Source organism: Hippoglossus hippoglossus, chromosome 4 (genome assembly GCF_009819705.1).
Source record: "Hippoglossus hippoglossus isolate fHipHip1 chromosome 4, fHipHip1.pri, whole genome shotgun sequence".
Lineage (NCBI taxonomy): Eukaryota > Metazoa > Chordata > Actinopteri > Pleuronectiformes > Pleuronectidae > Hippoglossus > Hippoglossus hippoglossus.
Window position 1 is genome coordinate 16627365 of NC_047154.1, and position 23455 is coordinate 16650819.

A 23455-nucleotide genomic window follows, 5' to 3' on the forward strand; every position below is an offset into this window, starting at 1 on the left:
TTCTCATGGATCCCAAAACCTGCCCAACCTCTACCGTGAAACCATATTAGAGATTTGGGTCTGGCTTTGTTGTACAGTATTCTCCATATCTCTGTAGCCTTATTACCCGTCTATCTCTACCATCGACTCTCCAATAAATGCTTAATATGCCTGGAAGAAAAACACACAAAAAATCTATTTTGTTCTTTCTCATAATTGCAACATTTCATCTCAGCATATCAGGTTTTTCTTTTCTACCTTACAAGTAACTATGTTCAAACTGTGAGGTTGAGTTAGTGGGTGAGTTGTGGATCTGGGTCATTAGATGTCTGACACTTTCCACAGGGATTTCTGTGTAATGCACTGTAGACCCATGCGTGTGGGCGTGGGTATGTGGGTCCGTCAGTCTAGACTGAACTGCATGGCTGATAGGCTGACTTGGTGACATGCCTCAAAGCACATCGTGAGCAAGCTTCCTTGGAGCAAAAGTTAAAAAATAACTTCAAGTCAAAAAGTTTTCTTTAGATTAGGGTTGGGCGGTGATAAGGTAATACGATACCCCGGGGTATTTGAAAATAGTAAATGTTTTTTTTCAATACCCTCATTAAGAAATCCTGCTTTGCAAATTAGTTAATTGATGTTTTTAATGTTAACTTTTGCTGCTTTATTTCTGATGGTGATCTGAAAATAAAACTGGTACAGGCACAATTTCTTTGACATTGTTTGAAAGTTTGAATCATAAGTTTTATTTGTAGAGCTCCTTTCATCCAAGAAATGAAGCCGAAGAAACTTTTAATCAAAAACAACACATGCGCTAAGGGATTCACTTATAAATAGACAAAATGAACACAAAATTATGATCAAATGTTAATATGACACAAGCTGGAGAATTACAGGTAAAGTGCACTGCAGCCCCCTTGTGGTGGGACACAGTGTAGCTGCAATTGGCGGCTTCCTTAAAGCCCATACAGTGTGATTGTTGGTCAGCTGGTTATACTGAATACCACAGGGAAATTTGGGGAGGGTTTAACAGTAAAGTGTGTACGGCCAAACATTATTCTAGAGTTTGCAGCTATGAAAATACCCAAATTTGTTGAATAAATGCATCATCTACTCATTGCGTTTTACTGGAAGCCATTTCAGCTCACAGGCATGAATCTATGGCAGGAACCTCTTAATGTGTTTTTTCAAATCAGGGGCTAAAACACTTGATAGGACTTGAGCACACATTTTCTTTGCCATACAATGGTGCACAGGATATTTGGTTTTGTCCACGTCTTTCTATGAACCAACTTTTCCCACTGCATTATGAAGAGCTGTTGTCCCCCTCATTCTCCAGCCCTTTAAAAGACACCAGGTCTGATTGCCTCAGGCCCAAACTGTAGCCTGACCCCACAGGTCAGCCAGCTAATACCACAGCCTATTTGATCCAGGTAGCTTTCTTTTCCCTCTCTCCATCTTTTTGGATCTCTCAGTCACTGTTTCACAGCCTCTGTCCCTACCTCCCCTTCTCTCCCCTGACAGAGGAGGAGAGAAAAAAAATGGGAAACAGACAGGAGACAACTTCTCATATAAGAAAAGGAGGGAAGAGAGGAGTGGGAGGTGGGAGAAAGGATAAACATACTTAACAAAGGCAGAAATTTGCTCCCAGGGGCAGTCTGCTGTTCAGCTCTATCTGCCTCTACTCGCAGGCAGGCGCAGCATCGCTCAGGTTACAAATACAGGTCAGGTGTGTGCGTCAGTGGGTGAGAACGTGAAAGCCCCAGTAATGAGTGGTACAATGTGCACTGCAAAGAGCTGTGTTTGTCAGCTTGTGCCAGACCAGCTGTATGGCACAGTGCCGTCTCTGGAGCAAAGCCCAGCCCTAATGTGCAAGCACAGGCCTCTTTGGAGACCACTGGGATGTCGCTTGGCTGCTTCATTGCCCCTCATAGAAATGTTGTTTAGTGTGTGTGTTGTGTGTGTATGTTGTGCGTGTACTGGAAAAAATACCGTGATGCCTGATTTGAGAAAGTGCAGTAGTTTGAGAGTGTTTCCAGACTCAATAAATACTCTTTTATGAAGTGTAGGTTGTCATATTCAATACTTTGAGATACAACACTCATGAACATATGACAACACCATAAGGTTTGCGTCAGCAAATATATGTCAAGTGGGTTATTTTACATTTATAATATATAAAGGCGCTTTCAGAGGGATGTCACAGCTATGTTAACTTCAAGCCTAATTTCAGTTTTAACCCTTGTTGTACCCAGATAGTATTTGTTTTGTTTTGTTTTCAAACCCTATTATCTTGTTCCATATACATATTTCTTATCTGTCTGTTTAGTGGTGACCCAAAGACTTTCTTTGCTTGAAGTTTTGGTAATTTTCTGTGTAAATAGAGGCGGCAGTAGAGACAGTTGTTTCTTCCTCTGCTCCTCTTATTACACCTCGGGAATAAGTGCTGCCTGGCTGTCACTTCAGTCGTGGTGGCAGTTTGTCACCCTTGTCAGATTGATGAAGAGTGTACTTGCACAAGTCTGTGTGTGTGCACGCGCGCGCGCACACACACAGACACACACACACACAAAATCTCTTATTGGCATATTATTACATCAGCTTTTCCTCGTTAAGTTTAAGTCAGTTGTGAGTTTAAATCCTGAGGAAAAGAGGTTATGTGAGTAACCATGGTATTACTTTACTTTACACCTGTTACTTTGTATATTGTTTTGTTTGTTCTTGTAATGATGTGCATGTCCTCTTGGTAATAGTATTGTTGTACATAGTAGAACATGATTTTTAGACCATGAGGAATTTTTGGCAAAGTGATGCCAATTTGGCAGTTTATCAGTTCTTGCTTTGAGGATCAAACAAGCGTTGGCAGATCGTTTTGAGTTTTTACTATAAGATCGTATAATAGCAGTAAGACAAATCAGTCACACAATTAAATTATTATTTATAGACCATGCCTGTTAATGTTCTTCAACGTTTACGATCATAAATCTAGTCACACTGGAGATTACTTTTATTACTGTATTACTGTACTACTGACAGAGCTATATGATTTGAATATCTCATAAAGGTTAACAAGCGTGTCTTGGATTGCAGCAAAGACTTTTTTTCTCAATTGTTTAGCTGAACAAAATCAGCAACACAAATAGTATCATTTATGGTTTGACATTCTCTATAGAGGATTAATGATATGTGCTGATTGAGATTTTACGTTTTATTAGTTTGAAAACATCTTGTACTGTGCATTACCTCCATAATGCTTGAGGTAAAGTAGTTTCCTGATTGAAAACTCAAGTCCATTAGTGTCATACTTTGGGTTCTTGCATTTTTTTGCAAGGGCTGATTTCATGATCGATCACTTAGTCAACATACAGCGGTAACTTCACATCTTCACTACAGGCTTACTGCTGCCGATGAATTCAACAATGTGCAGAAACCTATGGATTCCAGCTCTTCTATTGAGGCTATTTGAGGGTTAAGGAATTAAAGGTGTCAACCGAATGTGCTCTCAAGAACCGTGCTAATGTGTGAAGTGTTTGCGTGTTTGCACATGCCGTCACTTTCTCTTTTTTCTTTATCTTGTGTAGAAGCAGAATACAATAAAGCTCTGGTTGTCTGGGCTTGCTCACCGGAATGCTCTCTCAGCCTCACGCTCACTTTGTTTCTTTCATCTCCTCCTCCTTTGAGCAGCTTCCTCCAGAGTGATTAGCGAGGGCTCAATGAGAAGTGCTTCTCTGTTCTCGTCTGCTGTAAGGCATGACGTATCATCTTAAGGTTTTGTGTACGCCGGTGCCTGTGCTCAGGAGGGAGAGAAGTGCAGAGCATGCTGCTCCTGCACAAACCTTACAGCCGGTCCATGCTTTCTATATGGCTCTAAGGACAAGTCCTGTTCTTAGGTATTAATGCTTCTGTTGCCTTGATAGCCATGCTTCTGAAAACTATATTATATTGATGCTAGTTACAATATAAACTGTCTAAACACCCCCAGGAGAAAGGGGACCAAAAGATTACCAGTTATCAAGTTGTTTTAGTTTCATCGTTGTCTACCGTGCATTCAGAAAATATTTAGTCTCCCTCACCTTTTCATATTTTATTATTCTGCTATTTTCTTAAAAAGGTATCAGGACCCTTTACTCACTATGAAGATGAAACACCTTTGGCAGCGATTATAGTTTCAAGCTTTTTAGGGTAAGATGCAACAAGCTCTCTACACCTGAATTGGGGGATTTTCTACAATTCTTCTCTGCAGATCCTCTCAAGCGGTGTTGGGTATTTTAGGGACTTTGTGCACAGCTGTCTTCAGGTCTCTCTAGAGATGTTTGATTGGGCTTGAGTTCGGTCTCTGGCTGGACCACTTAAGGAAATTTATTGGGTTGTCCCTGGGGCAGCCCTGCATTGTCTTGGCTTTGTGTCCTGGGTCATTGTCCACTTGGAGGTTGAACCTTTGGACCAGTACGAAGTCCTGAGAGCTTTGGACCGACTTTTCATTAAGGATATTTTAGTACTTTTCTCTGCTCAGCTTTCCCTTAATTCTGACCAGCCTCTCAGTCCCTGTCTCTAAAGAATATGAGGCTTCCACCACCGTGCCCAACTGATGGGAAGGTTTTGGGAAGATGGAGATGAGCGATGCCTTATTTTCTCCTGTCAAGACATTTGGATGTTGAACAGTTCCTCATAAGAGACTCTTGTTCCTCACAGTCTTTGAGGTGCTTTCAAGTGTCTTCCACTGAGGAGAGATTTTGGTCCGACCTCTCTGCTTCAAAATCCAGATTGTTAGATTGTTGCAGTGATGGTTGTTCCTCTCAAAGTTGTATCGACCATTGGGTTCTTGGTCACCTCTCTTACCAAGGCCATTCTTTCCTGATTGCTCACTTTGATTGGGTGGCCAACTCGATTAAGGATTCTGGTTGTTTCAAAATTCTTCCATTTAGGAGGAGACCACTGTTTTTTTTTTGGAGCTGTGCCTCAATATAATCCGGCCTCTGATCTCTATGCAGCTCTTCAACTTAATTCACATCTTTGTAGACATGGCCTGAGTCGACTGGTCCGCCATTTGGAAGGTGGGGTCGGCTTTTCTGCAGTGAGCTAGAGGGTAGACTGTTTGCTATTTGGCATGTTGGGGATTATCGCCATTATATGCACTCTTATTACATTGTTTGTCTGTTTACACTTCTCCCTCTTACTTGGTAAAACTCGCCTCCATCTTCCTGAGCAGTCTTCATTGTCTCTGATTTAATAGACACTAGTTATCTGTAAGGCTTTGTAAACTGAGAGGCTTAGTAGAGTTACAATATAAGTTTGTTTTTTCCCACGGATGAGGAAACCACAAGCTTCAGTGTCGCTGCCAAATAGCATTTTCTCCCCAGGTGTGTCGGGTACACAAACACCAGATCTACTGTTGTCATAACACTGGTGTAAATGAGGTGGCCCCTCCTACTTTGTATCCAGTTGTGTTCCCTTCATGTTGTGTGAAAGTAAATGAACAGACTTTCAATTGCAAAGCACCTTTAACATCTATATTTGCCCTGATAATTATTAGTAGTATCGTTTTGATGCTTCCAGTATATTGTTTCGGATGTTTCATCGCCTAGGTCACGTTTTCTTTAAAATGGCTTTGAAGAGGATCATTATCTGAATTTGTACCAATTAAGTATTTAGTTTTAAAGGTTAGCATTTGACCTGGATTCCCTGCATTACTCCAGTTGACTGCGTGTTTCTCTTTTCTACAGTAAAGCTTGCTCTTCTCTCCACTGTTTAACTGTTTCACTATTGACTGACTGATCCCTCTTTTATCCCTTCTCGTCAGAAGGCAGATCATAAGGAGCATGGTTTTAAGTAACTTTCTTCTTATTCTGACATTCTGAATTTACTTCCTGTATGTATCTCCAATTATTAGTCCTTTTTTCTAACTGTTTTCTCTCTATCAAACTTAGCTGTCAGGACACAGGAGTCTCTTTTCCCTCTCTGCTACTTTTCTTCCCCCCCCCTCCTCTTCATCACAGCTCCAACCAGCCACCTGCCCCCCATTTACCAAACTTATGACCTGCTTCTCTTTCCACTTTACCATCACCTATCTCTTTATCATATTCTCTCCCTGAGGCTCTTTCTCACTTCCTCCTTTCCATTCGGTACATCCATCCATCCTCCCAGGTCAAAACCCAGGAATGTCTTTCTAAGACATTTTGCACTTATATATTTTTTTTATGCTGTTATCCACAATCTGTTTGTTAAGCTCTTGATAATACAGTTGTTGATCAGTGGCTACAGTGATCAGTTGTTGAAACTGACTCAGAGAAAGCACATAAATATCAACTAAATACAAAAATACAAAAATCTTAGTATATTAGTAAAATAATTCTTCTCTAAAGTCCCTGCAATTAAATATCCACTAAACTGCTAATAATGACATTTTGTTTGTTGGCAACGTTGCTCAAACACCATTTCCAGTGTTTACAGTCAGAAAAGGTTGGCTGAAGGACCATCTGCAGGTGATGTGGCTGCTTCTGACTATCCTCCCTTGGCACAAACTCAGGAAATAACTCCAGCGGACTAAGGAAATTAAAAAAAATGTGTGTTTTAAGCAACCAATCAAGAGGCGATGATGGAAGTGGTGATAAAGAAACTGAACTGTGAAGGAGAATGTAAAGCCATCTTTCGTTCTCCTCAGGGGCAGTGAGAGTGCAAGTGTGGGAAAATAGGGAAAAGAAGGAGGTGTGTGATGGGAGGGGAACTTCTGCTGGGCTTCTGTTCACTTTTTTCCAGCACTGTGGCCACTAGGGAGCCATTCCCACTGATCCACTTGTCACTCACACACACACACACACACACACACATACACACACATACACACACATATATATACACACACACAAAGATCAGACATCAGGTGCTGGTTAAGATGAGGTAATAGGAAAACCATACACTCCCACTCTATAACAGTTTAAAAACATGCAAACTTCAGGTTTGAATTTTCTCATGTTATGACCCAACTGCCCTTGGAGCCTTGAGACCATCTTCTTTGATTTATTGTTGTCTAGTTTATCAGACATTTCAAATTTAAGTGCTGGAAAATACTATAAAATGTGTTTCCTCAGTGTAGTAATGTTACCTTTATCAGGTACTCAGCCACATTTTGAGGCACCAGAAGTACTTTTTCCGCTTTGCGCTTGCAAGTAATGCACCTGTGGTCCAGTGAATCCAGGCTACAGACATGAACAGGCCTTTTCTAGAAGCTCAAAGGAATTCCAACCCATTTGCTCCTCAGTGTTGTATGGATGTGAAGATGTTTGAGAACCAGAGCAGCTGGAAACATGTGTTTACCCAGAGGCAGCAAGGGGAAGAGGAGCGCTGGACTGTATTATCTCTCTCCGTCATCTTGTTTGATTGGGTGGTCTGGGGTCAGTGCTGTGTCAAGAAGGAAGTAAGAAAGGTTTTTTTTTTTACATTTACGGCCAATTATCAGCAGGACTGGATACATGCAAGTGTTTTCAGTCACTTGTGTGTTTGTTTTGTGTGTGCGCTCATTCTGGAATTGTGATAAGTCGGTCCACACACCTGTGGCTGATTCAGCAGAGGAGAGCTTCTCTGAGGGATTATGACAGGATCTCAGTTTAAACCAGACTTGTCAGCCTCACATCCTCAGGCCCATGTGGCCTCTCAAGATTGATCGCCACTTAGCCTCAGCACAGGCCTCCGTTTGAGTGCAAAAGGTGAGTCTTGGAAAACTTCAGACCCCAGACCTGCTGTGATTTACACCATGAGTCACCAGTAGACTTACTGCCTCAGACCTGTTCAGTTTTAACAATGGTTTGGGAAATACTGGAGACTGTTCACTGATATATTTTTAGATGATCTTGATGTATCTTTCTCTTCCCTTGCCCTGGAGCTAAATCTACCATCTTCCTTCCTCATCTTTACAACCCCCTGCTCTAAAATCTTTGAAGCTTGGCTCTTCAAAGGTCCAAGCAATGCTTGTCAATAAAACCTGCACCTCACCTGGCTCATTAATTAGAGGTTCCCTGCATTTTGTTGTGTTTTGTTAAGTCTACCCTCTGGCTGACCCCAAGCTTTGACCTGCTCAGGCCTACCTATGTCTTTCCCCAGGTTGGGTTGCTCTTTCGCAGGCATCTGTTTTCTAGATAAGACCCGCGAGTGTGAGGACTGATTCATTGCTCTGTCACTGACATGGCGTTTGGGCCGTCAGCGTTACCGTTCTCCTTGTGTCTATATCCCCCATGGCCCAGTCTTTATAGTCTTTACAATCCAGATTTAGGGACAGATCAGGCAGCATGCTGAAGAAAAAGCGTCTTTTCTGTTTGTTACATTAAGAGATCATCTTTCAAAGAAGGAAGCACCAGGCCGTTTAAACATTCACTGTCTCCACCGACACTGTAACCTTGGCCGTCATGAGATATAAAAAGTTTCTTCATGAATTATGACGGGTCGGGACAGGAACCAAACCCTCCGCCCCACTGTCTCTGGTGACCATACAGCTGAACTACAGCTCTCTTGTCAGTTGACCGTTTCAGAGCAGCACGGCTAAAATAGCCTGAACCTTGGCACCAAACCTCATCCACTGAAATCTTCAGTTGTCACTTCTTCATATCAGTCATCCTTTCTTTAAAGTTCCCTCCCTCTCACATTCAGTGAAGAAGAGTAGCCATCTCCCATATGAAGGGGATTAGTTTTTTTCTGTCTCACAATAAGTTGCAGGCCTCCCTCTCATCTGTTCCTGTCCTCTGTTCGCTCTCTCCTCTGTGGTGGCTACTTGTCCAGCAGGGCCACGCAGTTTCACAGTCTAATTACATGTCAATTAAAGGATTTTTGGCTCGGCCGTCCTTCTGCCAGCGCTTCGGCCGTAGCAGGCTTAGGGGACTCGGCAGAGTGAGAGTGAATGAGATATCATTTCATGTGGAGATCAGCCGAGAGAAGGCCTTGAAAAGAGGGGATTGGGGGGAAAGGCTCCCCTCTCTTTCTCTGAATGGGCGAGAGTCCCTCCGCCCTCGGCAACCCACACAACGCCCAGCATCTTAAACAAGGGGCCTCTGGGATAGAGGCCAGAGGATTATGGGAATATTCATGACCAGATAAAGGGGTGATCGGTTGAATGACTGTGTTTTGGGGCTCATCTCTTAGGTAAACAGGAGCCTAAATGGAGTTTTAGATCGCTACTCTCACTACTCGGTGAGGAACAGGTCGCAGTGACTCTGCCCACTTTTTTTTTTTTGTTGCATTTCCACAGGTTTGTGAAAAGAAAGCCTTGTTGTGGCCTTTTTATTCATCTTGCTGCTGTCTTTTGGTGGCAAACAGATGGTGTTGGGGGAAATGAATACCTGTTTCTTGCAGTTTTAAACCACAGTATATTGGCTTTTTTTCGTGCACATTCACCCGCGGCCTCCTGGGCTCCTGAAAGTCACTGAGGGACCATTTAAAAGTCATTAAGCATCATGTTATATCGGAATGGTTGATGGACCTTGCTGTACTCATTGATGCTGTGCTGTCTCACCCCATATTGGAACTTTAATATGCATGGAGTCCAATGCAAGTAAACCTTAAACTGGAGTTTATATCGGGATAGATGGCTGATGAATTTGTCCATGTTGGTGGGCTCCAGATACCAGCGCTTGCTGCCAAGTGAAAGTGAGACATTTTCATTGACAGTCTTCACGCTTTACACTTGAGTTTTCCTGATTATACTGTGTTTTGAATGAATAAAGAAAGCAGTATGGAATGGCAGTGGGTTATTTGAGTTTTACCTTGAGTTGGCATCAGCGGCTAGCTAAAGCAGAGGTCTAGTTCTCAGTCACTCCAAAACTGCCTTCTTCAAATGTTGTCTTTGTCTTTGAACAACAAAGAGGTAATTAGCTCGAGAGTCGAGAAGAGACGAATTAGAAAACAGGTGTAAGCTTTCTCTCAGTCTGAGTTCAACCTCCTGGTTCCAGCTCCTCCAGTGTGTCAAGGTGTCCTTGAGCAAGACACTGAACTGTGTCATCGGTGTATGAATGTATGTGTGAATGGGTGAGTGGGTGAATGTGACATACATTGTGAAGTGCTTTGAATGAATGACAGACTGGACAAGTACTATATAAATACAGTTCATTTATCTGTTTACTATTTGCACCAGCACCTCTGATCACTCATCCTTCTTTTCCCCTAAGTATACAGAGTACTGCAAGTTGTACAGATTGTAGAGCCATCTAAGGGAAATGTGTGTTCTGTGATTGAATGTAGAAATAAAATGTACTTGACTTGATAAGAGTTGCACAGTACAGACACAATTTTGACCTGTGCTCCATTTATTGACTGGATGAAATGATGGGTTCAGGTGAACAGGACAAAGATTTTCATCCACCATCAGCTCCCAGCCAATCTAGCGATTCAAACCAATGTCTTTTCTCATCACTCCCTCTCCGGTCTTGCCTCTGCACCACCGCCGCCCCCGGTGATCTGGCAGAGCTCCGTGTGTCTGCCCATCAGTTGGCATGTTTGACCCGTGTTAAGCAGTCAGCATCTTAAAGGCCGATGCTCCTTCAAGCACACTATCATCAGCCACATCTAAACCCAGTTAGAGGCTTTGAAGCTTGAGCCAGGGGATTTCCCATGTTTTGATGATCTGACAGTCAGTACCCTCCTTCTCTGCACACCAACCAAACCTCAACGCCCTCGCGTCTCCTTTTCTCCAGGTCGGACAGATGTTGGTAATCCTGCTCTGATTGGCTTGGATTGAGTTATGTTGTCCTGTGGTCACGGTGCACAGCCCACACGGCTGAACTCTGTCAGTTGCCTTTGAGCCATGCCCTCCATGGGCTGTGTGTTGGAATGGCGTAGAACAGGGTTATGTTTCATTCAACCCCACACCTGCTGCAGTGCCTTGTCAGCAGGCCCCTCGACAGGCCCCTTTAATGCCTCCATTAGGTGTTGTAATCTCCCCCTAACGCCCTGCCATTTTGCCTGAGTGTGTTAACAGAGTATCAAAGGCTGGGGAGTTTTTTTTTTTTAACCATCTGCCAGCAGTGAGTGTGTAGGAAGGTGAAAAGAGGTGGAGGTGGCAAGACTGCAGAGCACTAGCTGGTTTTCAAGTAATTGGGTGTGTGTGTACTCGTGTGTGCGTGTACATGAGCCATTCAGGGCCAAGCTTTTCTGGCTGTCAGTCATGTCTTCTCAGTTCTGCCCACCTGTGCATCCGTGCGTGTGCCTCACATGCTATCCAGCACTTCTCGGCTCTGCTAGTGTTTCAGGACGTGTGTGGGGGTGTGACTGCATCTCTCCCAACAACCATTTGCTTTTCATCCATCAGGAAAAGGATACCTCTGCAGCCGTGCTCCCATCAAAGGGGCTGCTCACATGCCCCTGAGCACGATATTTTGTTTCAGTCCAGAGCACGCACACAGTTATCACCTTTGTGCCGACCTGAAATAGACACTTAGGACATTGTTGCTCTGAGGTCCAAACCGCAATGATTTATATCCCTGAAAACGGACAAGTCTTTTTAAATCTGTGTTTGCATTGGGCCTGCTCGTAGGGAAACAGTCCACAATAGGCTGGCTATGGATCTTGTGTGGCTGATTGATCAAGATACAGCAGGGCTAGTTTGTTCTTCAGAGCCAGTGTTTGAATTTGTGCTTGGAGGGGATCCAGACAGATTAGCGAGGGTGAAGGGGGAAGCTTGGGGAGCCAACCAGGCCAGGAGCTGCAGCTGGCATTACGAGCCTCGGCTTCCTTTTCTCTGCATTGGCCCGCAGACTGCCCTCAGCCACTGTTTAATCAGCGCTTAAGACTGCTTTAGATGGCTCGCTCATCTCGTGTGACAGTACATGTTTGGTGGAAGGATTGCTGGTCTTATATCGTCCCCACACAATGGGAGTGTAATCGTGAAAAGAAGTGACTGTTTTTCCAGTAAATTCCCTCCTTTCATGTCAAGTGTTGTTGTTATGGTATCTCCTCCTGTCCATTAGCAATGTGCCCGGGAGGTACATACCATGAGAAAGAGGATGGTGAGAGCTTTGATGTGGTCTGTGCTCACCGGTAAAGGATATACAATTCGTCATCATCAGATGTGTGACAGAGGTCTGCCTAGACGTTTGGCTGTCACCGTGAGAGGGGACCATCTGGTGTTTTGGTGAAGAGTGTAGAGGACTTTCTACCTACACACATTTACTTTTGCAAAAGGAATTTGTTTTACATTGTCTCTGTTTAAGGAACTGATTTATAAACAGCTACTGATGCTGATGTCATTTCATTTAGTTTTGTGTATGTTTCAGTGACGTTCAGAAGCAGCAACAATTTTCTGCAGATAAACGATTATGGCCATTATCAATTATTTTGTTATTATTTTACTGATGATCGATTCATGATTTTTGTCAATATGTCTATTTCTTTGTGTATTTGCACGAACCCAATTTGTTATCCTTAAAAGTTTTACATTGTCAGACCAACGGCCCAAAAACCCCCCCAAAGATACTCATCTTACAACGGCTGAAACCAGAGATTATTTCCATTGTTGATTAAAGTTATTCTGTTCTCAGTTAATCCATAAATGGTTGTGTATTAAACATTAAAAAAATTATAAAATTACCTTTGAGCTGCGGATGTCTTCACATATCTGTCCAACCAATCGTCCAAATGAAAAGATGTTCTGTTCACAATGATCTAAAACTAAAAAGAAGCAGATAATCCTCATATTTAAGTTGCTGCCACCAGATAACATTTGGCTTAGAAAATCTCAGTGCTAGTTCATTTTGAAATAATCATTAGCTAAGTTGTAACAAATACCTAATTGTTTCAGCTCTGCATTTTTCTACAAGACGGAAAGCAGAAAGTATTTTTCATAAAGCTGAAATGAATAATGTAGTTTCTTCAAATATTCTACAAACATTTGATCATTTTTCAAAATTAATAATTAATAATTCAATTATTTAACATTGTCTCAGCTCTAACAATTCGTTTTTATTTGTGTCGTTACAGAGAAAGTTCGTGAGATCCAGGAGAAACTTGAAGCCTTCATCGAAGCTCTTCACAAGGAGAAATAAGAGAACCAGGTATTTGTCTCTGTCACAGTCGATAATTCAGTATAAATGACGCACTGACTTATTATTGAGTTATGACTTGTTTTAACAATCAGTTCTGTCAGAGGGATGATTGACACCTGAATGTATGTTTTGTTGTTTTTCCTCCTTACAGAACTATTTACAGTAAATGTTTGGATCCGACAGAGAAATGCACTGAACAAAGACAAGAACATGTGTAAATGTCCGTCAGCCTCACCACTCACCTGATTTTAATGCCCCTGGCTCTGCTCCCTGTTCCCACCTGGGCACTGATGGAAAGATGGACCTGAACAGATCAGATAGAGGAATAGTTATCAAGCTTTCTCTTTGATTTTCCATTTTGGTATGTTTTTTTCTCTTCCCCTCTTTGCTTGTGAGCTGTCCCACGTCACGAGGGGAACCCGTGCACCGGCGCCCAAAGCAAACACAGTAGATCACGGGGGAAAACCAGAAGCTTCTGTTGAGTTTTCACTGAGAGGATTGTCTACATGTTTTTCATCTGACCTGGGATGTTTGTGTGTACATGATCATACCAGTGTGTGTATTCAATGATCTATGTACCATGAACACACTGGCACTGGTCCTGACAGGTGAAATAATCCTGAGTTTCATACCTTTATCTCACCTGGAGCTCACAGGAAACACCAAGATACACAGCTCAATGGGTCAGAATTTGCGTCTTTTCAGTTTTTCTTTAGTTGCACTTAGGATCCAAAGCTCTTAAATTGTCGTCCAAGCTTCACCTGTATTCTTCATTCACTCTGCATGTCTCCCTCAATGAAGAATTGAAAGTAACTACCTGGTTCAAAATTCAATGTCCTCTCCGATTAACAAGAATCCTCTATGAAGGTGTTTGGAAACTTTATTATATAAAGATTTCATTTATTATTTTTGACCTATTGGGGTTATTTTGACAAATTGTATGTTTGAATTTCTGCCAAATACACGTGATGCTCTAACTCACGTTTGTCTCTGTAAATCTCAATGTGTTGCTCTCTCATTACACATGAACACTTCACCTACTGTGGATCCACCTCCCCATGTTTCAACTGACAGACAATAGTAAAACCACCAAACTGACGCCCTCTTAATACATATAAAGTGAAGGGTCTTTGTACTTACACATTATTAATCTAAGTGCTGCAGCTTTGACCTGATTAGTTGATCATGTATTTGTATATAACACATTACACAGTTATACCTATCATAAAGTTAAAGATTTCATTTCACAATATCCATGTTACGTCATCAGTTAAAAATGTTGAATGATAAAAACATCAACAACCAATCCAGTGGCGCATATCAGTAGATTTTGAAAGGCCATTAGTATTAGTAGTGTCTGTCAGTTGTTACCACCCACGTCTATTTTTTGTTTTGTATTCAGTCGGTCTAGTCTTACAGAGGTTGGAGGGTTCCTGTGTTTTCAAAGCTGTTCCCGGTTTCATCTCATTTGTTCAATCCCCTCTGTACCTGCACAGAGCCCAGGCACCTTGTACGTATCCGCTCTCCCTCTTCCCGTGTCCGGCTCTAAGATCTCACCCCTCTTGCTGCTTCAGGAATACGATCACTCCGAAAACCAGGAAAAGTGTACAAACTCCTCAAAGTCATGAAAAAGGAAGAATATAATATTCTGGCTTGTGATTTTTATCTGAAAATATACGTTGCTTTTTTCAACTCACCTCCTCTCCCACCCGTCCCTGTCCCAGGCCCTGAGGTTTCCCGATCCTGTGCTTCTTCCTCGCTCTTATCATCAACCCTCCTCTTCTCTCACATCACCGCGCTCGTAGCTCCGCCTTCATTTGGACCAGTACGACTCTTTCCACCACCTTCTGTAGATTCAACTGTCATATATTTGACAGAAAGGGGTTGAGAGATTGTTAATCCCATCCATCCACTCACATTTCAATATGGGTATATATATATATAAAATGCCGTACATTGTGTACAGGTAGAGTTGAGGGGAAGTCGTGTACAGCACATGTCTGCAGAGTGAACTTGTGTAACAGGAAATCGGTGGGTTGGTTCAAAAGCTGTTGTATGTTGTAGAAAGTAATGTTTGCATGGTGTACCCCATCAGATGTGCTTTATTTATTGAATTTGTGTTGAAGAGAAAAATAAGAATAAAATTGAGATAAATAAAACAAGATTTTTCATGATTTGTCAGCTTGTTCTGGTGCTGTTGAAACAATCTGCGGTCGGGTGCATCATCATCCAGCCTGTTATTAACAGGTTGTGCTTTTCTGCCATGTCAGTGGTGACGGCTGCTAAAATATCTCGACAACTATGGGATGGATTGTCATGATTCTGTCTGATTTTTATGTTCCTCTGACGATGAATCGTGAAGTTTACAGTTTTATTTTGTTACTTGATCATAACCTCGACCAAGGAGGTGTTTGTTTTCACCCATCTGTTTGTTTATTAGTAAGGAGGATTACGCAAAAACAACTTAACAGATTTCCACAAAACTGTTCTAGTTTTTACTGTTGCATTAATATGAGGGCAGCATTTTACTGCTGTAGTCGGTTGAGGTATAGAACAAGTTTTACAAAATGTTCAGTAGTTTAATCCTTAATGTTGCATTATATTTTATAGGCTCATCACACATCCTTCTGTCCGTCCATCCATCCATTATCTACACTTATCCTTTAAGGGTCGCAGGGGGTGCTGCAGCCAATCACAGCTGACAATCACAGCAACAGTCAATTTAGAGTCTCCATTTAATCTAACTCCAATTATATAGTTTTTAATGTTATATCTTCATTTGATAAGTAACTATAACCATCAGAATAATGTAATGGAGTAAAAATTATAGTATTTACACATGAATTTACGTTAAATAAAGTTTTTAAGAACATTACTTACTCTCTCAAGTCTTATTTACAATGTCCTGAATCAAATCTCAATTTACCTGGACCTTTAAAGTCTTTGACAAATCCATCTAAAAATATCAAGTCATCGGGAATCACTTTGGATTCACTCTCATCCTGGGAGAGTTTTAGTAGAAGTACACGTGTTACATTTAGTAGACCCCTGTGATCTCTCGGCACACAGGTCGCTGCTCTCTGCAGAGACCTGTGTGCCGACGAGTATTTAACTCTGCACGCTGTTATCTCATCCCAGGGCAGGCTGCAGACACGATGCAGCCCGAGGCAGGCGGACAGGCAGGCAGCCCAGGCCCCGACTGATTAATAAGTCGGCGTCCAGAGGTCCTACACTCCTGGGCATCCTCTCTTCTTTCACAAGAGCCTGGTTGTTACAGCATCTCCACGTTGCTCAGAGGGCAGCACGGTGGGGGTGGGGGGTTCCCATCCTTAGCACCATCACCGGAGGCTTCACACATGAAGGTAACTGCCTCACATCGACGTGCTGCTTTCTGTCTGTCTTCCATGTTCCCCTGTTTTCCTAAAAACAAGAGAGAGGGAATAAAACCGACCCTAATGACTTTGGAGCAGCCATGAAAAGAGACGGGGGAAGAGTCAACCTCCAGCAGAAGGCCTTTGTGCAATCAGATAGCCACGTTCGGGGAGGAGGGAGGCCGGCCGGGACACACTATACGCCATTAGCATCTGCAAAGGCCGTCACATTGACTAATAGCCAGCGCCACAACGGCACAGTGGTTCAGTTTGTGTTTTCCCTCAATCCCCTTTATGCTGGTGACACAAAAGCAGCCGGCCCAGACCTGTCAAATGTGCCACAGCAGCGGACGTGCACAAAGCTTCATTTCTACTCTTTCTTAGGAAAAAGAAAGGGCCAATCTTGTTTCTTCATTTTATTTTAATCCCCCACCTCATCACACGAGACACATTCTGGGTGTTTGAGCCTGGGTGGGGGGTGACGCTTGTCAGTATATGATGAAACCCTTAAATAAGTCTCAGAAAAGGGCAATAAATTGTGGGGCTGGGTGTTTTTTGGCAGAAGCAGCGGTGTTAGCATTTGTTTGCCTTCCTGTTGGACGCGCTGGCTTTGTCTTGGTCTCTGTGTCTCCTCTGGGTTCGAGCGGCTGAGGTTTTTGGCGACTAGATGAACACACTTGGTCGTCCTCACCTCCTCAACGGCACCAAACCGCTGCTGCAAAGCATCCTCACGTGGACGTTAACCAACACTAGAGTTCCACTTTACAGATCGCTCTATACGTTATCTGTCATTGGTTTCCTGTGTCGTATCATCAAGCTCGAAGTCATGAAGAAATAACGACGGGTGTGGATCTGTGCATGTTTGAAACCTTTCAGAAAACAGGATCTTACAGTGTAGCCTTTGATTAATAAGTGTCTGTAAATTTGGACTCGGAAAGAGATTCCTTACGAAAGCTCCTAAAAACTTTTAGCAGTAGACTTATTTCTGTCATGAACACAATATTGAACAGTTTTGACATTTCACATTAGACATTTTTGCACTCACTGACTGAATGAAAAATTTGGATCATGCAACCAAAGACTTTTCCTGCGTTCATTTTGAAATGTATATAATTATTAATATATTATTATTAAATAATAATAATACACTTTATTTATACTTCACCTTTCATACTTGCACCTCAAAGTGCTTTACAATAAAATGACGTGAAATAATATAAATCAATAATAAGTTAGCAATGAAATAAAACTTGGGGTAAAAGCATGAAACGACTAAAAGGTATGAAAACCAGTATAATATAAAGACAAAAAAAGATCCTGTGGAAAACCATGATTATGTAAAATGTTGGTGGTGTTGTGCTCTACTGAGTGATATTCTAGTTATATATGGTTTGTTTGTCTTAAGTATAAGGTGAAATTTCCCAAGCCACAGACAGAGCATTTCCTTGATGGTAGACATGACAAATACTTACAGCACATGAGATACTCGCTAACACTCTCTGTACACAAGACACACTGTACAACATTCAACACGTACGCGAGACGTTTCATATTTGAAGAGATGCTCCAACACCTTAAAGACAATGTCTCGGCCTGTGAGGGTCACTTATCAGCACTTCATTCAACAAGTGCAGATAAACACAGTGGATGTAAATCTAACACTTTGCACCCCGGGAGACAAACTACCACTGTGGAGTCACCGCGGATGAATCTTATCAGAGGCTTGTTGAAGCAACAGGCTTCCTTCTCCGTTTCAGCCCACAAAACCCTCTACTGTCCCCGGGGCCCGCTGCTTTCTGCCCTGCAGAGAAAAGCGTCACAATTGGCCTTTGTGTTCATTATGTTTGAGGCATCTTCCCATTGCACTGTGGGGTCCATTCCAACGCTGAATTAGGCCCATGGGGATTTTAGCCAAGTCACAGAGGTCAGTGACCTTCCTTGTCATACCCCCCAACACACACACACACACACACAAACACTCACACACATACAGAGAGCCCGTTTCTGTGTGAGCTATAAATTATCGCAGTACTCAGCGTTTAGATTTAAGGACCTACAGGGCTCGACCGTGTGAATCCTGTGGTGGTCCTGTAGCTGTGTGTGTGTGTGTGTGTGTGTGTGTGTGTGTGTGTGTGTGTGTGTGTGTGTGTGTGTGTGTGTGTGTGTGTGTGTGTGTGTGTGTGTGTGTGTGTGTGTGTGTGTGTGTGTGTGTGTGTGTGTGTGTCTGTTTCTGTGTGTGTGTCCACAGGGGTGGCAGGGCAGAGGATGACTGTCCACCATTCAAATGTGACGTCCACCCTGAAGAATCCATGAAGTGACCTCATCGTCTCTCACGGTGCAGGACATGAATCAGGCCATTGTGGAGTGACACATTCTCCATCATTAAATCCCTGATGGTGTGTGTATCTATATATTTCCCTACTAATCCCTCCAGATGCAGGGTGTCCGCTCACACACAGGGTCACTCTCTGCACAAGGGACAGACAAAACACACACAGAGGAAGGACTGTCATGTCAGCGCTGCTTAAAATATCACATTAAAGATTCATATCAGAATTATCGTTTGGTTATTAATGTGAAAAAGTCAAATCCTGCATGAGGGAACTATTGTTTTCGGAAATTGCTACCACACGAGTACTTAATAGGATCATAATACACAGTATTTATCCTAAATAAATACTTGTAATACACAATGGACCTTCAATATCGTCTGCAGATTACAACTACAACATTGTACTAACAGATCAATTTGATGAGAATCTCCCTGATGTTGAAACGTTGTCCTAGTTTTGATCTTCAGTCACATTGTGCAGGATCCTCTTTATAATATTTATCCCATTCACTAACTTCACTGACAAACCCGTCCCTGGAGATTTTCATACCATGGAGAAGGAAGTTTTTATTTTGAATGAACTTTAAGGACAATTTCACACCCGACAGTCTGGAGCAAGGTTTACGTTTGATCCGGTTAGGTTTGGTTTCATATTTAGGGAGCGCACTAATGAATTTAGTTTTGATATATGTACGAGAATTAAGAAAAGGAAGGAACTGGTGATTTTGTTAAATTTGTTTGTTCTAACAGCAGCTTCAGGCAGAATAGTTGACACTTGTTCAAATGCAACAAATAAAGTTGTCGGCAGTGAAGACTGCAAGCTGCTTCTTTTGCTTCTAGTGTTCAGTGCTCCTGGTCCAAATGTTTAACAAAAATGTTTTCACAATGCAAACGATCCAAACCATGTTTCAGTTCGATCTGGACTCCTCTTTTAGTCAGACTGAAGTTTGGTCTGTTCCAAGCTGTGGACCGAGGAACCTTTCACAAGTGATTTGGTTCAAACTAAACTGAAAAGTCTGAATATCTGGACCAAACAATGTTGGTGTGAAAGTAACATAAATAAGAATTTATTCGTGAGGCCATAACAATAAATAAATGTAATAATAATCACCTAAAACTGCTTAATGAAGCCAATATTAGCATATAGAACAATAACTGTATTAAAGAATGATATGAAATGTGTTGGAAAACGTGCTTTAAAAAAATCTTACTCTGTGGTAATGTCTGCTCAAAATCAGTATTCAGTTCATATCGATTACCAATATCAGCTTAATATTAGTTACACCTCATGAGACATGCACAGAAATCATTCTGCAGTGTGAACATTACTATAAACACAAATTTATGTCGAACCCATCTCCACAAGATGGTGGTTAAAGTGTGAGTGAGTGGTAAAATACTGAAGCTGTGGGAGAAGGAATAAAAGGGGTGTGTGTGAGAGAGAGAGTGTGTGAGTGTGTGTGAACTTTCCTGTGCAGAATGGAGATATGCAAAGTTGCCATGGAAAAAGTGATCGTCGCACAAACTGTTTCTGAATGGAGTGGAGGTCTCAGTGAGAGGGAGGGACTCTGAGCTTTCAGCACAAGAAGCAGCTCTGGGTGTGCATGGACTTAGTGGGATTATGTGAGCATTCATGGCAGCCAGCGAGGCCAGCAGGTGAGGCCTGCGCTCCGCTGCCTGAGCCGTTAGGTAAACAGAAACAAGCGTCGTCAAATCCCGGCTGCGTTGCCAGGCTGAAATTGTATCTGTCCACATCACTTACGTCAGTCAGGCTGATCTGATGGGCCTCCTCCTGCAGAGCCGCGGTGACGGGGGCCTGCACTTGTTGCCGGATGGGGGACACTGAGGAGCAGCTTTCATCGACTAAGTGCCACAGTGAGGCCAGACCAAAAACGGTCTGGTGACATTACTTGACTGGCCGTCAATAGTATCTTAGCAGGCACTAAAACCAAAAGCAAACAGGCAGTGCGGCTGAGTGCAGATGTTTGAGGCGAGGCTTCGTTCGGCGTTAGCAGCATCGTGTGTTTAAGTTTGCGAACTTTTGTCTCTTTATAAGAAATGCTGATCTGATTTTCTCCGAGCTTATACTTTTAATTAGATTTGCATTTTCAAACAGGCCAGTTTTACATGTGTTCTGGCAGTAAAACGGAAAAAACAAGCTTAAGTTACAGGGACAGCTCAGTGTCATCGCAACAGATTAGAAAAAGAAAATTGGCCACATTACACATTCAGAGTTGTCAGGGATTCCTCCGCTTTATTCTCAGACGTACTATATGTTTTTTCTCATGACCTTAGTACAATTACGAGTTGAAAATAAGATTAGAAGAGATTTAGGAAGATGTTGAGCTGAATGAAGACCTAAGACCTCGACAGTGAGGTGACGCATGTTAACCAGAGGACATTCTGTCTGGACTCACTGATGTTGAAATGTAACACACAGTGAAAATGCTGAAACAACAATACTGTGGTCGTCATTGTGCGGCTCCCCAGGGTTACATGGACTTTAATTGTCCATTGGTCCATGTCTCTGTCTCTCATTGTCTGCTTTTGTGACTCAACCAACACACTTTTGTCAGCTGAATATTTTAAAAAGTTAACTTGTAACTTCATTGTTCTCCCGAACGTATTGTAAAACCCAACAGAACCTTTAAAGTGAAATCCATCACAGTGGTATCCTATCGTGTCATGGTCGTGCTCCTCCTCCGCCGCTGCCGCTCTGTTTGTTCACCTGCTGGTCAGTCATGTCCGGGCTGAAAGGCCAACGCTCGGCCCTGCTGACCTCCTGACCTCCGGCTGCCTCCACACGCCTCCTCTCCGGACCAGCAAATACTGTCATTCAGTCAGTCGGTCAGTCGATCAGTCAGTCAGTCAGTCGGTCAGTTGGTGAGTCGGTCAGTGTGTCTTTGCTGCCCACTGAGTGTTTGACTGTTGACAGAGAACAGCTCCACCACCATCGGACAAAAGCAATGGCCGGCCTTGTGTACGTGTGTTTGTGTGTGTGTGTGTGTATCTGGGAGCTGAAGGGTGAGCTGCACCAACTAGAATTTATTCAGGAGTAAATTGTGGTTAAATATATTATTTTATTAGATCAAAACTCCTTTCTTTAAATCTCAGTTTAGCCCTTAAGATTAACATCAGTCCAACTTTTATATCATTAACTTTTTAACAATTTATACCAACTGCAGTTATTCGTTCGACTATGCGACAGCTTTAAAACTATATTCAAAACGAATCAGTTTATGAGATTCAAATTGAGTTCCAAATATGAATTTATTGTTTTATGACCACTTTGAATATGACTAACCCTTATTTTAGATGAGTTTATTTCAGTGCAGCCAACCAGTCAGATTTGTTCAAATGCATATGCAGAGGAGGCGACAATAAAGAAACCACTGAAAACTGATTCTGTGCATAAAATGTTTCCACAGTAGAAAAGCAACAAAATCATTCATACTTAAAAATGTCAATCTGCAAGCTAAATCCACTGATCTGCATTTTTGCTCATAGAGGTGATTGAGGGTTAGGTTGAGGTTAGACATTCAAGTTAATAACAGTAATAAGAATAACTTTATTCATTCAGAATCTTTAAAAACAGAGTTTAGGAATTACTTTGACAGACAGAGCAGACACAGGATACTCAGGGGTACGGTATAGAGGGTTAGAGAAAGCATCTTGTCACTGAGTGTCCTCACAAAGATAGAGGTACTCGTCTGTGTGTGTGTGTGTGTGTGTGTGTGTGTGTGTGTGTGTGTGTGTGTGTGTGTGTGTGTGTGTGTGTGTGTGTGTGTGTGTGTGTGTGTGTGTGTGTGTGTGAATGGTCCTGGGTGCTCAGGAATGTTTGCTCTGCCCACACTCAGCGACTGTAATCGTGCTCGTCTCTGCAGCCGGGATTGAAACAGACTCTCTGCAGCCTTTTATCACCCGGACACGGCCTGTCCCTGCAAGAGGAGGAAGGTAAATAACGGCAGCCACTTTAATAGGTGGATAATGTGGTCGCAGGGCACAAGCCTGACTGTCCCTGAGCAAACAGGATCATAGCAACCTACACACACACACTCACACACACACACACACACACACACAGACACACAGGCCACAGCTCTCGTACAAAGAAGACATAAAGAATGTAAAGACGAAATGTCCACGTTGTCTTTTATCTCACCGACCCACAGTCCAGTAGCTCGTAGTTCTCTGTGAGGATTTAATTTACTCAAACATTTTCATTCTTTCAAAGACACACACACACACACTCTCACAACACTTGTTTATTTATTTATTTAAATAAATCCCCTTGCATTGTGATTTCATGTTGTCTTTTTTGTCCTTATTTCACGATCTTCAAATGAGTAAGATTTCACCAGGAAATCGGTTTTCTCAAAACAAATACAGATCAAACAGTCAAATGCACAAAAGATACTTTTACAACAAGTCATCTTTATTTACTTCACAGTTGTTTTCTTTTCCGTTTCTTCTTGTTTAGCCACTAATCTAAACAAACAATGTAAACAATATAACTGATCAACTATAGTAGACCTGTGTGAGCTGAAAATAGGACCAGTTGATTAGGGACTGAACATAATATAAACCTTTGTGAAATGTTGTCATGTTGTTGCTTGTGTTAATGATTTATTTTTCCGTTCATCCGTTCTTTTCTTTCATCATCATCATCCTCTCATCTTTTTCAATCCACTCCATCACATAAGAGGCAGTTTTATTTCATATTATCATATTATTATTACTTCATACACAGA

General features: G+C 42.2%; 1 protein-coding gene across 6 annotated transcripts in view; it reads left to right on the top strand.

The window, feature by feature from the left end:
* The window catches only part of opa1 (OPA1 mitochondrial dynamin like GTPase), a 34466-nt gene extending 19301 nt beyond the window's left edge, over nt 1-15165 (top strand). For 4 of the 6 annotated variants that reach the window (XM_034581962.1, XM_034581964.1, XM_034581963.1 and 1 more), the window contains 2 exons: nt 12937-13010; nt 13153-15165. In XM_034581962.1, coding sequence (XP_034437853.1) covers nt 12937-13001 — 65 coding nt within the window. In that variant the 3' untranslated portion in view covers nt 13002-13010; nt 13153-15165. The remainder of the gene's footprint in view (nt 1-12936; nt 13011-13152) is intronic. The other 2 variants (XR_004613543.1, XR_004613544.1) reach the window with 2 other exon arrangements.
* The last annotated feature ends 8290 nt before the right edge of the window (nt 15166-23455 follow it).